General features: G+C 32.1%; 1 protein-coding gene across 7 annotated transcripts in view; it reads left to right on the top strand.

Moving 5' to 3' along the window:
- LOC143225272 (E3 ubiquitin-protein ligase RNF14-like) overlaps positions 1-14,165 on the top strand; it is a 91,865-nt gene that overhangs the window by 41,141 nt on the left and 36,559 nt on the right. For all 7 annotated transcript variants that reach the window (XM_076454387.1, XM_076454369.1, XM_076454378.1 and 4 more), the window contains one exon: positions 9,750-10,064. In XM_076454387.1, coding sequence (XP_076310502.1) covers positions 9,750-10,064 — 315 coding nt within the window. The remainder of the gene's footprint in view (positions 1-9,749; positions 10,065-14,165) is intronic.

The following is a 14,165-nucleotide window of genomic DNA, read 5'->3' as shown; positions in this document are numbered from 1 at the left end:
CAGTTCAAGCCATTACCCTTCAGCCTAACATGTGCACCATGTGTCTTTTGCAGAGTCATAGGAGATTTTTCTCATCACCATCCTTTGAGCCTGTGCACACACCATTTTATGGATGGCTAGTTACTTCTAGCACCATCTTGTCAATTCTTTAAGAGAGCACCAAGGCTGGCTTTCTTATCAGATCCAAGAAATTGGTTCTCTTGCCAACTCAATGCATTGTCCACCTGGGTGTCTTTTTCTAAATGTTTTTAAGCCATACTCAACAGGCTTCCATCTGGATTCAGGCTATGGAATGAAGAGTTAGGCCGTGTGCTATGTCTCCTATTGCACAGATTTTTCTTTCTTTTTTTGGGATGTGGTCCTCCCTCAATTCTGTGTTACCTGTGGTCATTGCACACCCAGTGGATCATTAACTTTCAGGGGCAATATCTTGAGTGGTGGTTGGATTGAACTAACACTACCGTTAATGTTTTTGTACTGCCTGCTGGACATGAGATTCATCTCTCTGATGTTTCACTTCAGGGGAGTAATGCATATATTGACAGTAAAGAATTTCAGTGTTCTGTCTTGTCCCAGCCAAATTTTCCCAACTGGATGGAAGCTTTATCAAGAGGTTTAGTGGTATGTTTACTTTCTGTTCAGGACTATAATCAACTCGTTCTCCACTCAGTGGAACTCTCATCTACAGATGTTTTGATTCCCAGTACCTCATCTTCAGGATTTTTTGATAGAAGTATTCAGTAAGTTTATACCTCTGTTCCTTTCCCCCAGTTAATTTGTTACCCAAATTTCTGGTTATGAATCAATGCATTAATTTTTGAGTATTGTTGGTTGTCCCAGATTGGCCAGCCAAATAATAGTTTCCTCTTAGGCAGTATTTTCAAGAGTGTCTACCTCTGCTACTTCATCTTTGGCTATCTTCTTTGAGGCAGGCCCTGATCAGATATTCCCAAGCTCAAACTTCATGTACAGAAGATATGCAGATCTTCACATGAAATCAGAGTTTCCATTCTAAAGTTGCCTTGTATTTGTCTCAATCTACCTGTGCATCCAGAATGGCTATTTATCAATGGAAATAACTAGTGGTGGTGTCTCACAATGATTTTGAACCCACTTTGCCCATATGTGTCCAACATATATCTCATTTTTTGACCTGGGTTTCTGTTAAGCTTTGTCTACTGTCACTTTATGTAAAGCAACTTTTATTGACTACTTTTCAATATTTTAAGCATTGGGAAGTACTTGAATCCCCAGTGCTATCTAGTTTTCTCAAATCATTGAGTCCTTTATTTTCATTGGCCTTTTACATTACCCAGCTAGGATATTATGATGTTATTACATGCTTTGTCTTGATCTCCATTCAAGCACTTTAGTCTTATATATCACATATTCCGTAAAGGGTGTTTTTTGTCCTTGCTGGCATGTAGATATCACAGATTAAAGTTGTTTGCACTACGTGAGCACAGGACTCTTTTATCATTCTACTTATAACCTGCTATTCTTTGATAGTTCATTCCTTCCTGAGACTCTGGCAATCAGGGAAGGAGATACATCCTTCCCATAAATTCATTTGCTAGCTTTTTCTCACCTCTATGACCAGTTGGGCCCAGATCATTTGTTATGTTCTGTCAGAGCCCTGATGGCTTATGCAACTTGCACTGACACTTTTTGAGGTGATATAAGTTAACTCTATTAACTTGGATCCTTCAGTTTCTTGAGATTTATCCCAATTACTTTGACAAGGTAACTTCACAAATTAATCCATATTGCTTACTTTGGACTTTTTTTTTTACAGGTGAGGAAACTTCTGTGAGTAACAACTTATCAGATTTGTCACATTTCTGTCTTTGGCTTACTGATTGGATTATTCATTGGAAGACATGCAGACTGGTAATTGCTCTTCTTTTAAGACCTTTCTCTCACAGTATTACCTAATTTGGCAGTTTCTTTTTCTGAGGGTTTTTGCCTACCCTATGTGGCTGTTTGGATCACATCTGTTAGCTTATAAGAAAGAATGAGTACTTTCTCTTCTTTTTGTCTCTTTACTTTCCAGGGCCATTTACCTCTTTTTTTTTCCTGATCCCACACTGTGGAAAATGTTGCTCATACAAGTGTGCTTTTATCCATCCATTTCAGCACTAGCAGCAATTTTAACTATACTTACTACTGTTTGCAACTGGTTCTGTAAGAATGAGGTGTTACATAAAACCATCTAATAGTTTGCTAAATGGTATTACATTTTATGCTGGATCATCACTCATGGACTATCATGAGTAAAGGTGCAGGGGATCATGCCCATCCATGCCAAACATTGGATTGAATAAATCAAGGTCAGCTTGCTTTTAAAAACTTAGGAAACTTAGTTCACCTATTATTGCAATGTTTCCAGACCACTGTCCCTCAGGTCTCCCCGGTGCACCTTAACTTCCACATTCTACCAGCAGAGAGATGGTGTGGTAAAGACTCCTTCAGTTTCCAGTCACTAGACTGGTGGACAGAGGCTTTACCTCAAAAGTGTTCAAGTGATTTCTTTCACTCTTGGAGAAGAGGGTAAAGTTTGAGACCTTCTTACCATAGTTCCTAGATGCCTTCCCCAGTCCTCTGCTGTTACAGCAGTAAGTCTGTAGATTTACAAAGCTAAAATCAGGGGTTCAGTTTCCTTTGGTGGACTCAGTAGATAGCCTGATGTGGCTTTGGTATATGAAAACATGCTTTCCCCAAATTTTGGTAGGTTCAGCACCAGACCACTCATAATACTTGTTCAGATTTAATACTCAGCTATCAAGTTAAGGTGTACATGGCTTTTCTTTTGATCAATATAAGTTTATTATGTTATATTGTTCATGGAAGGAGATTTGCTATCTTGTAATTCTGAATGTGGAGATGTCCCATCCTAGGTCCTTGGTTGAACATAGTGTTCCATTCCTCTTCATAGTTTCAGGAACAAGTAAATGTTCCTTGCTCACTTGGTTAGGGAATGAGGATGAATGTTCATAATTCCAGACTGGATGAATTCTGTGTCTTTGAGTAAGGCACAAGGGATTCCATCACTCAGAATTTGAGATATTGCCTTTTGGATTTCTTCAAATGGTGGAGAAAGTTCATCAGATTTAGTGTTGATTACTTTCTCAACTTGATTCAGATTTTTTGGAATACATCATATTATGCGTACAGGATATAATCAGTCAAATGTATGTCTGTATATAATGTCATGGTCCAATTGCCCTAGCCACCAACTTGGGATATAGGACCAAGACCCCTTAATTGCAACCCAGAGTTGTTGAACCTCAGCTCTTTGATTGGGGCTGGCCTATAGTGATGTTTACTCATATTATTCTGCTCTTGATACAGGAACTAAGTTCAAAGTGAAGAGCACACTCTTGGTACATTCTTGATATATGCAGACACTTTCTGTATGGATACTGCTTTCACTGGCCCTTCCTCCTCCTCAATATGGGATTCTTGCTATAAATGGCAATGGGGGTAGGTGTGTTAAAGAAGCTAACATTTTTCTAAACTGAAAATGTTTTCCCAGTAATACATATCTCTGCTGACATTCTCCCACCCATCCTACCCTGTAAGAGCCAGTGATAGAGATTTTATTGGTTTAGCCTTGAAAAATTGATAATATTATATGAATGAGGTGCTTATATAAAGTTCCAGGGTAGAGGACACACTGATGTAGATGGAGAATATTGCAAGAAAAGTATTACTAAGGGCAGTTCAGTGGGATATAAAAAAAAATGTATCGTAGGAGAAGATATTAGATAAATGCTTAGATGGGTAAAGTTGAAATGCTGGTATTTAAGTAATAGCTACAAGTGTCATGGGAAGTAAGTATTATTGGAAAAACATTTTCATTGTAGGAAATGTGAATTTGGAGACCTCTCTATCACTGTTAACAACCTATATTCTGGAATTTAGAAGTACTTTCTATTATCAGATTTTCCACATTTAAACATGTATATCACAATCTTTATTCACAACTCAAGCCTACAACTCATCCATTTTGTTGCTAACACTCCTAATATTTAAATAATAGCAACTTAGTTCATTCCTGAAACTAATAGTTTTTAGTTTAGGAGACTTAAATTAAAAACCATTGTTTAACTTGTTATGCACCATTCATTTTTCAAATATTGTATTTGTGTTGATTATTGTATTGATAGGATAGCTAAAAGATATTTCTTTTAGCTATCCTATCAAATTATTTCTAAACTCTCTCACCATGGAGCAAATCTCATTTAATTTAAAGAGCTTTTCCCAACAATTTGGTTGTAGAAACAGAGCCCATCTCAAGTATATATTTAATCCTTACTTTAAAAACTGTTCCACAAGTCCAACAACTCTGCTCCTCATAATTTTTCATTTAAACATCTAACCTCAGAGAGCACTCTTTAACATTATGATTACAAGATCCTATGATTATATTTCGTTTCAAAATACCAAACCAGTGGATGAAAGTGCATGACATGTGACCAGAAAAAAAAAAAAACCTTCCTAAAAGGAAAATAAGTGCTATAGAGAATATCTAACAATATATGTAGAAATTGTATGTTGACATAGTCAATGTTGATATTACAGTAGCTAAAAGGTAATGTACAGGAAATATTTTGCAAAATCTACTCCTTCTATTGGTTAAAAGCATACAATTTTGAAATGTTACTAGCAATGTGGCTACTTTGCAAATGGCTATGGATTATCTTAAACTCAAGATTTCTATTTACAAAGGTTTTTCTGGTGCAGTTTCTTGGAAGGTTTTTGAATTACTTGTGAACAACCTTTTTATACTGCAAATTTAACTTTTTAACAGAAAAGTCTAAATTACACACAGTTTTTTCTGTATCAGTGCTGAAAATTGATAATTGTAACTGGTGGCACCCATGAAAAAAATAGTTGTAATTATTGTTTTAGTGGTTTCTTTTAAAATAAAGGACTAAAAACTTATATAATGTAGAACTTTGAATAATAATATACCTGGTAATATACCTTTTTGTCTATATTCGTTTCTACCACCTGATTGATCTTTTTGTCTGTACCATTCCATACTAGTTGATTGATCTTTTTGTCTGTACTATTCCATACTAGTTGATTGATCTTTTTGTCTATATTATTTCTTACTAGTTGATTGATCTTTTTGTCTATACTATTTCTTACTAGTTGATTGATCTTTTTGTCTATACTATTTCTTACTAATTGATTGATCTTTTTTTGTCTGTACTATTTTTTACTAATTGATGGATATTTTTGTGTGTATTCTTCTTTATCACTTGATGGATATTTTAGTTATCAGTGATAATGTTGTTTAATTAAATTTGAATGTTTGTATTGAATAAGGTAGCAGTGTAGTTTAAGTCGTTTTGTAAAAAAGCTTTTTTTGACCAACAAAATGTATTCTTCAAACTTTGAAGATAAAGGTAGAAAGTAACCAGGGTCAGATGGTCAGTATTGTTTCAAGGTAGGAGAAATGTATTTAAATACCATTAGAAATTATCTTTATAACATGGGCTGTCTTGGCAGAGTAGCGAGAGAAAGAGAGAGAGCTACTCCTCACTTCAGACGTTTTCATGCATCAACAACAATGGCCTTTGAGGTTTCATTGCAACCTTCAGCTTTATTGGGCATTTTATGTTTTTGGTGATAAGTCCAAATTATTACAGTTCTTTGACAGTAAATGAATGCATTTGGATTTGGGAATTATCCTTTCAATAACTTTCACTGACAAAATAAGGTAATATTTTTTATATGTTGTGTGTTGCACTTGAACAACAAATGGTATGTGAAGAGATTGTCAGTATATTACATTTCATAAGTAAGTCCTTCTACATATCTATGTCAGTGGCCATCTGATCAAATAAGGCACTCTTTTCATGCAGGGTAGAACTTCTGCTCATTTAGTCCAAATTACAACATTGTGATTTCAAAGGCATGATGAATCTTCCATGTTCAGGCTAGTTCACAAATATGAACCATGTCATGCATATTTGTTTCATTCCTTGATCACTCCATGTAAAAGCATTTCAAGCAAACCATTGTTAGGGACACTCTCATTCAAGTTCTTTGCCTGGAATAGAGTGCAGTTCCACAGTGTCATATATCAGGTTTTATAAATAACTGTATTTCTGCTTTAAATATTGAAAAGGACAGCTCCACAAACTGTTACTGGTAAGCTTATAACCTTTATTTCATGTTTGTTTATTTAATAAAATGACATTCTTTCTAGAGCAGGTCCCTGTTTCCTTATTTGCACATTGTGTATCTAATAATTATATTATTTATTTTACTTTAAATTGTTTATTAGTTCTTCAAATTCTTTCATTGTAACTGTAGCTTTAATTCACACCATCTGTTAATATTATTACATTTTTTTTATTTGCCTATATGTTTTTTGACTAGTATTTCTGTTTTAATATTTGCCATTACAAATGATTTTATTTTTAAATGCAGGTTGCCCTCCTGTTTTTAAGAAGAATCAGTGCAATGTGTAATGTCCTAAATGAATGCTGTTGATACACCCCTTAAAAAAACAACAACACACCATTCATCACATTTTTCACCTTTGTGTGTGCTTTGTTTATTTTGTGAGTGCCCTGGCCTACTGTCTTCATTAATAATTTATAGATTTCATTACTGCTTGGTTTTGAAATTGACATCTCATTCATATGGCTCTACTCTTTGTCCCTTGTCTCAAGGGTTTTATGTTCCACCTCAGAGTTTGGTACTTTTGAAGTTAAAGGCTGGAAGGACCATCAAATTAAATGTTTCTTTTGATTGATAGATGCTCTCCATGTCTTAATGGTTTCACATTATGGCTATTTTTAAAACTCAAAACAAGCTTATTCTACAGTCTTATTCAGTGATGATGAGAAATCACACTTGTAGATAAAATTATATATTTAAAAACGACTGGTATGGGTAGAGAAAGCACTAGTAGAGGAGCGAACAATGTTGAAAGGTTGAAACGTTTGCTCCTCTACCAGTGTTTTCTCTACCCAAACCAGCCATTTTTAAATATAGTCTTATTCAGGTGTCTGGGGTTTTATTCCAGTTAATGCTGTCTAGGCTTATATGCTTGGAAGTATAATTTTTTTTTTCTTTTGTAATTCATTGGCTATCACTTAGCTGTCATCATGTTTTGTTTTTGAAGTGGAGGAATTGTAAGTAAGAACTATTATATAAAGTTATACTGTTGTATTTATAATCAGTTTTTATTATCTTTACTATTTACTATTTGGGTAGGTAATTGCACAGTAGGTGAAGTTGTGACTATGAATGTCTTATTTATCACTTAAATCTAGATTTCAAAATTCACAAGATTTACTTGAGTTCATACTTTGAGATTTACTGTGATATTAAGTTCAATGAATTCTTTTAGAGTAGACACCATACGATAAGAAGGGCTAATCGGAAAATGTTTTGCAGAGCAAACATCTGAACTGTTTGAGCCTTGCAGGGTTTGAAGAAAAGAAAGAGACTGGGTATAATACATGGCATATTGAAACACTTCTATACCAAAGATATTCTAAGAAAAGAATAAAAAAAATTGTCATATATAGTCCATAAACAACATCAGATGTGATTTAAGCAAGAAAGATTTTCCAATGAACTTGATGACCATAATAACCATCCATTCTACAAAGTTTCATCATGAATACTCTGCCTAAACAATCTATTAAAGAATATCATTGAGAACTTTAGTGAAACTTCTAGAGTGTATAATTTAGTGAACACAATATTTCATATAACACTACCACTTACCAGTGAACATGCCTTGAAAAAAACCCCCAAAAAACACTAAACTGTATTGTATAACGTATCTCAAGTAGGGTTCTGAATCATCTTGAAACCCAGAATGAAGAATTATTTTGTGCTTAAAGACAGATAGGTAAATAAAACTACTTGTATGATTATTATAAATTACCAGCACTTGTGTAATATTTAAAATTACAACAAATAAATAAAACCAAGGTTTCCTTTTTTACACAATTTAAAACTTTATTGGTACCTTTTGGCTTCCACTTTAAAATGCCCCTCTACATGTACAAGTTTTGGCATAATATACGACGTCTTCAGGAGTTATTTAGATGTTACAAGACATAATTTGTGTTTTTACCACTTGCTGCTTTGCTTCACTATTTGCAAATTTCCATGGTTACTTTATATACATATATAGTATACCTCACCATATATCAATATACTTGCTTGTTTACTCTTCATCTCTCTTTAGTACTTGTTTTTATTTTTAATATTTAATTATTTCTAATGCTTCTTTAATATTTAATGCTATAATATTATGAGGCTCAGCTAATATTAAATTTTTTCCCATAATATTGTATTTTGGATAATTTTTATGTATTTGACTATAACTGAGGTTTCTATTTTATTATTTCTTACATAACCTTTGTTCTTGCAATCTGTATTTTAAATTTCTCCTAGTGTGTTCAATATAATTACTACTTTCATTTTCTATTTTGTAAATACCTGTTTTATCTATTAATTTTAGTATTCCCTGTCATGTCTTTTATCTTATTTATTGGTTTGAAAATAGAATAAAAATTCTAAGGTTTTTTAAAATAATTTATATAATTGAATTGTTAAACCTAGAACATGAGGAAGACTTAGTTTTTTATTCCCTAAATAGATCATAATGCGAAATATTTAACTGCATTTACACATTTTTAAATTTCTTCTGTGCTTTGTCTAGCTATATACTTAATTACCAATTTATTATTTAAATCTTCCTGTCTTGAACATATTCTTAAAGTCCTATAAACCTGTGAAGAATACTAGATGTACTGTTCAGAAAGGAAACAGTGGGAAACTTAGAAACATCAGTTTATAGAAAACCATTTGTTAACATGCTGCCACACAAAGAACCATGCCATAAAAAAAAAAAATCTGCATTTTACGCTTCATTTGAGTAATATAGTGTGTAATAATTTGATATTTTCTAGAGTTGCATTTAAGCCTATACCTTCCTTAATGGCAGAGAGGTCTAAAGGCAAGTTATTAGTTCATCCTTTTCCTGATAATGTGGTTCATGCAGGGAAATTTATTGATATAATTTGTTCATCACATTTGTTAGAGCCATTTGTTTTTTCCTATCACTGCCAGGTTGAAGAATATTTAGATTTCCAGAGACTACACCTGTTACAGGAAATGTAGGTTTTTAGAACAGATTCTGTGTTCAGCCTGAAGAGTTCAAAATTTTATGGGTTCTGACAACATTAACTATGGTGGTGAAACATAGTTCTGATATTCTGAGTTATGTGAGGACCCTTTTATTTGATCCTTCATTTTGGTGGATGTTCAAGAATCTGGAATTGAGGGTTGAAGTTGCTTAACTTCTTTCATCCCTGTAATTATTATCTTTTTTATTCTCTAGGACAAATTATGTTATTCATCTAACCTGTGGTGTTTTTGTTTCACAGCTATCAAAGATTTGTTCTAAGAAGAAGTGAGGAAGAGTCATTTCAGTTGTTCCAGGGTTTTATTCTTGGTATCCAATCATCAGTGCTTTTTATATGCTTCATTTCTTGGATCATTTGTATGCTAAAACATCCTTTTTTTTGTGTGTAAATTGTTGTGGTGTGTAGACCATGAATGTTAGGTGAATTTGGAGAGAAGCAGTTACAAAATATTAATTATAGAAGTAAGGTTTAAAAAAATGTTTAAATCATTAAGTTTTACCAGTTTGTTAATCTTTAAAACTTTAATGATTAATAGCAAATATTACATTTTGACCTTAGATGGCAAGAGACGCATGCTAAAAAACTTTCATGGGTCTGAAGATGCAGATAAACAAGGAACTATAAAACCTGGAAGTACTTCTTATAAACAGTTTCAGTGCATGAAAAAAGAGAATTATGTCGTTGACCAGAACCAAGAAAGAAAAATCAGTTGTGATCAGTATTCACATGAAGATGATGTTTCAAAAGTAAAATTTAGAAGTTGCCAGAGGAAAGAGTTTCTAAAACCAAAAACAACTAAAGGATATTTCACGTTTGATCAGCGAGCAGTTTTAGAAAGAAAAAGTAGAGAAAAATTGTTTTCATATTTAATAGGTGAGCACTGTTATTTGCATATTTTTGCATTACAACTGAGTATGTTGATAAAATTGAGGATACTGAGAAATCAGTGCATTATAATTCATTGGTAGTTTTTGGTTTATGGCATTATATACTCTTAGTTAATCTATTATATTAAATGATGGTTTAATGTTAGTTTTCAGTTTTTTTTATATAATTGTTTGATGTCTCTCAGTGTTTCATATGTTGCAGTATGTTTAATTCCCATCTTGCCTTTCTATCACTCAAAAAAGATAGATAAAAAAACTTCACTCTCCAGATAATAATAAAAAAAAATTAACTATTACTAAAAAACTGTTTGTATTCTTCTAGTAAACATGACAATTTCTGAAAAACTCTAGATCTTACAATATTCTGTTCTTTGTAAGGAACTCTTGTGGCTTAGAATGCTTTATTTTTTAAAGTAAGTTTCTTAAATTTTTAAGTTTCATTGGCTATTGTAAAATAGATTTTGAGACTTTCAATTTTGCCATTAGATGAAGCAGCTATTAATTTTTACCTAATATTATGCCATTTCAATGTATGAAAACATTTATTGTATAACCTCTCTTCATAGTTTAACAGCATATCACTTGATTTTAGTGTCCATAAAAATATTTATGCATATTTATTCCTGTCTTTTTGAAATTATGTCAATAAACTACAAATTAAACTCCAACAGCATAAGTTAAAATGTAACAGTCTAAATTTATTTTTATATGGGAGCTTAACAGTGACAGTGAACTTCTTATGAATGTGAGTTTTGAGAAAACTAGATGTGAATAATTAAATAGTAAATTCATCAAATTATGTTCAACTATGGTATCTCCTCCTTTTTCCTGTTCCATAATGTAATGTGTAAATGAATTTGTCATACTTAAATTCTGTAAATATTTAATTACACACACAGTTATTGTTGCTTTAGGTGTCACTTTCAGATATATTAACTTACCCCTTTGTGTAAAATAATTGCTCCAAAATGTTATATATTGCAGTATGCCATCATTCCTTTCATTCACCCCATTATGTCATTCTGAATCTGATAAGATTAATCCTTCATTGAGTAACTAGCTTATGTCTCCTTGTGATTCATTCAGTCTCTGACATTGTTTTATGTCATCTTGTTATTGTGTGTTCTTACATTTTGTGAATATATGTCAGTAAGTCTGCTATCAAATTGTAGATTATAATTTAAATTTCAGTATTATATATTAGTTAATTTCTTAATTTAAAAGTAAATATAACAAAAATCTTAAATGTCTATTTATGCTACTTGGTGTGTTGAATGCAACTTTGGTTCAAAATAACTGTTTGTTATATACATATTGCTGATATTTAGAATAAAGAATATAACATAAGAACCTCTTATTTTTACTGTTTGCTAAAATGTCACTATATTTAACAAATCAAACCCAATGGCTCCACCCAATTCTTGTAGCTTTACTACTAGTCAAAAGCTCAGAATTTTCCCACTTGGTTTTCTCATGCTTTTGAAGATGAAAGGTTCCCAGAATTATTGTTTTTCTCTTGGATCTTGGAAGAAAGGAATAAGTGGAAATGTTATTTAAAATACAGTATTTTTAGACCCAAATACAGTTTAATTAGAAAACCTGTAAATTGCATAGGATTTTGCAGTAATGATTAACTGAAATTGAGTAGTAACTGAAAGTTAAGAACTTATTTTAAATAATAATAATAATATATACCTACATAATACAACCAAAATGTTACTGCAATTTACAAAATACTAGTCCACTAGAGCACAGTCAAGACCAATCATTTTGTAAAGGCCAGTTTCATATTCTTGGATATAGTAGCAGAAATGTATGTATGCCACATCATTACAGCTTGTGTATCGTTAGTCAGACATTGATGAAACATCAATAAAATAAAATAATAAATATGTATATAAATGTATAATGTTATGAGGTTTAAGCTATTTAAACTAAACATTTGAGGTTTCGTGTTATAATTTGAAGTCATTCCAGAACAAAGAAGCATTACATCTACTTCCCAATTTTTATGGTGGTTATGAGCTCAGTTAAATTGACCTATACAAAGATACAATAGTGAAAATTACAGTACTATATAGTAGTTGTTTTTTTTTGCTTTTTTAAAGAAAAAATCTGTTAATTGTCTAGAAGCTGTAAAGGGTTTGCATGTGCAGTTTGACAATTTTCTGATGTATGGATGTGTATTTAATCTAAAAATCACTGCATAATGGATAATAAACATTTGAAAAGATAAAATACAAAAGTATATCATTACTTTAAGAAATTGTAAATCAATAATAAAACAAAAAGAAAGAAAATACACTCATTGTATTTTGTATTAAATCATAAAAATGATAAACTATAATAAGCCTAAATGGTTATAAGATCAATTCATGGAACTGATCCTGTAGTGAGAGGGTTAGCATAGCAGGTGCATAAAGAATTTTTGTTTGTTGTAGAGAACTTGCAAAGAAAATAGTCTCAAAGTCTATTCATTTTAGCATCTCATGGTTTCTTTAGTGACTATAACTAGCTCTTTTCTGAGAATCTTCAGAGTACTGTTTGAATGACATCTAGTGCTGTCTCTTTGATAGTTTTCCAACTCTTTTGGTTTGTACTTCAATAGAGATTTTAATTTTAGGTGTCAAAATGCCTTAAAATCATTTATCAGTTACTTTACTTCTCTTGCTTAACATTATTGGCTATGCTATGCTCTAGTAGGGAAAACCCACTTTGCTTTAGCATTGCAACAACTACAATTTACTCTAGCATTTGAGTCACTTGTATACTAAGGCATTTTTTGTATTCCTACAAATTAAAAAAGTGTTTTTCTTTCTATTTCCATTTAGCCTAACTATTGTGTCAAAACTAAATTGACAACTGATTTTAACTATCTGTAAGATATATCTAATAAAGAACATCTAAATTTTTTCAAAAGATTCAATCAATTTTTGAATTTAGTTAACTCTTTCACAATGGGTCACCTGTCAAAGACCCTGTCATCATGTTTGTTGATTTGCACTCAAAATTTTATTGAACTATTATTATGTGAATTTATCTCAGTAATTTTGGAATCAAATTGTAGATTATAATTCAAACTTTAACATTATGTATGAGTTGATTTCTTAATTTAAAAGTGAATATTAAAAGAACACAAATATAGATTCTAGAATGACTTCAGATTATGACATAAAAACACAAGTGTTTAGTCTAAATAGCTTAAATGTCCTAATATTATACATTTATATATATTTATTGTATAGAACTTCTTGTGCTTGGCTAACAATACAGTTGTTACAATGATGTGGTGCATATGCACATGTGTTATTGTATCCTGTAACTTAAAAGTGTCCTTTAGTTTTTACACAGTAACTTGTCTTGGCTATGTTTTAGTAGACTAGTATTTTGTAAAATATGGTAACATTTCAATTATTATACATTTATACATCTATACAGGTTATTGGTATTTACAAAATTAGTTCTTAAACTTGTTATTTTGAGGTGGATTCCTGTAAATGGTGATGGGAACTCCCAGAGGAGGTTCTGTATTTTCTGTTTACCTCCTCTGGGATCTGAACATCCACCCACGTGTTTGCCATGTGTGGTGACCCAACTGAGTATTAGTGTTGAACATTCTCAACAGGTGTTGTGGACATAATGTCTCATGCTGGTGTTTGGGTATAGTGCTGAAAACATCCTGCCATTGCAGTGTGTTCCCTATCAAGGCTCCATGGTGGATGGGGACAGTAAGCATTGAAATATATTTATTTATTACAGATACCTCTGATCCACGAACAAAAAAAAAGTAAGTGAAGCTGGGGAAAAAAAAAAATAATTGGTAAATGACCATATATGGATGACTTTGTTTAACAATCACCATCAATTGGATTCTGTACCTGGATATCTCATTTTGCATCTATTATCTGAAAAATCCTTAGGACAGATGCCTCCCTTTTTCATTGAAAAGGGATTAGAGGGGGCTTGCTGGTCCCCCAAGTCTTTAATGAAGCTATGCTCTTGCAGCATTTTGGTGGATACTTCTTCATCACAACACACTAAATTAAAAAAGCACTGGAGTATGTATACTTATCGAGGTTTACTTCTC

Source organism: Tachypleus tridentatus, chromosome 1 (genome assembly GCF_004210375.1).
Source record: "Tachypleus tridentatus isolate NWPU-2018 chromosome 1, ASM421037v1, whole genome shotgun sequence".
In the NCBI taxonomy this organism is placed as follows: Eukaryota; Metazoa; Arthropoda; class Merostomata; order Xiphosura; family Limulidae; genus Tachypleus; species Tachypleus tridentatus.
This window is presented reverse-complemented; position numbering and strand designations above follow the sequence as displayed.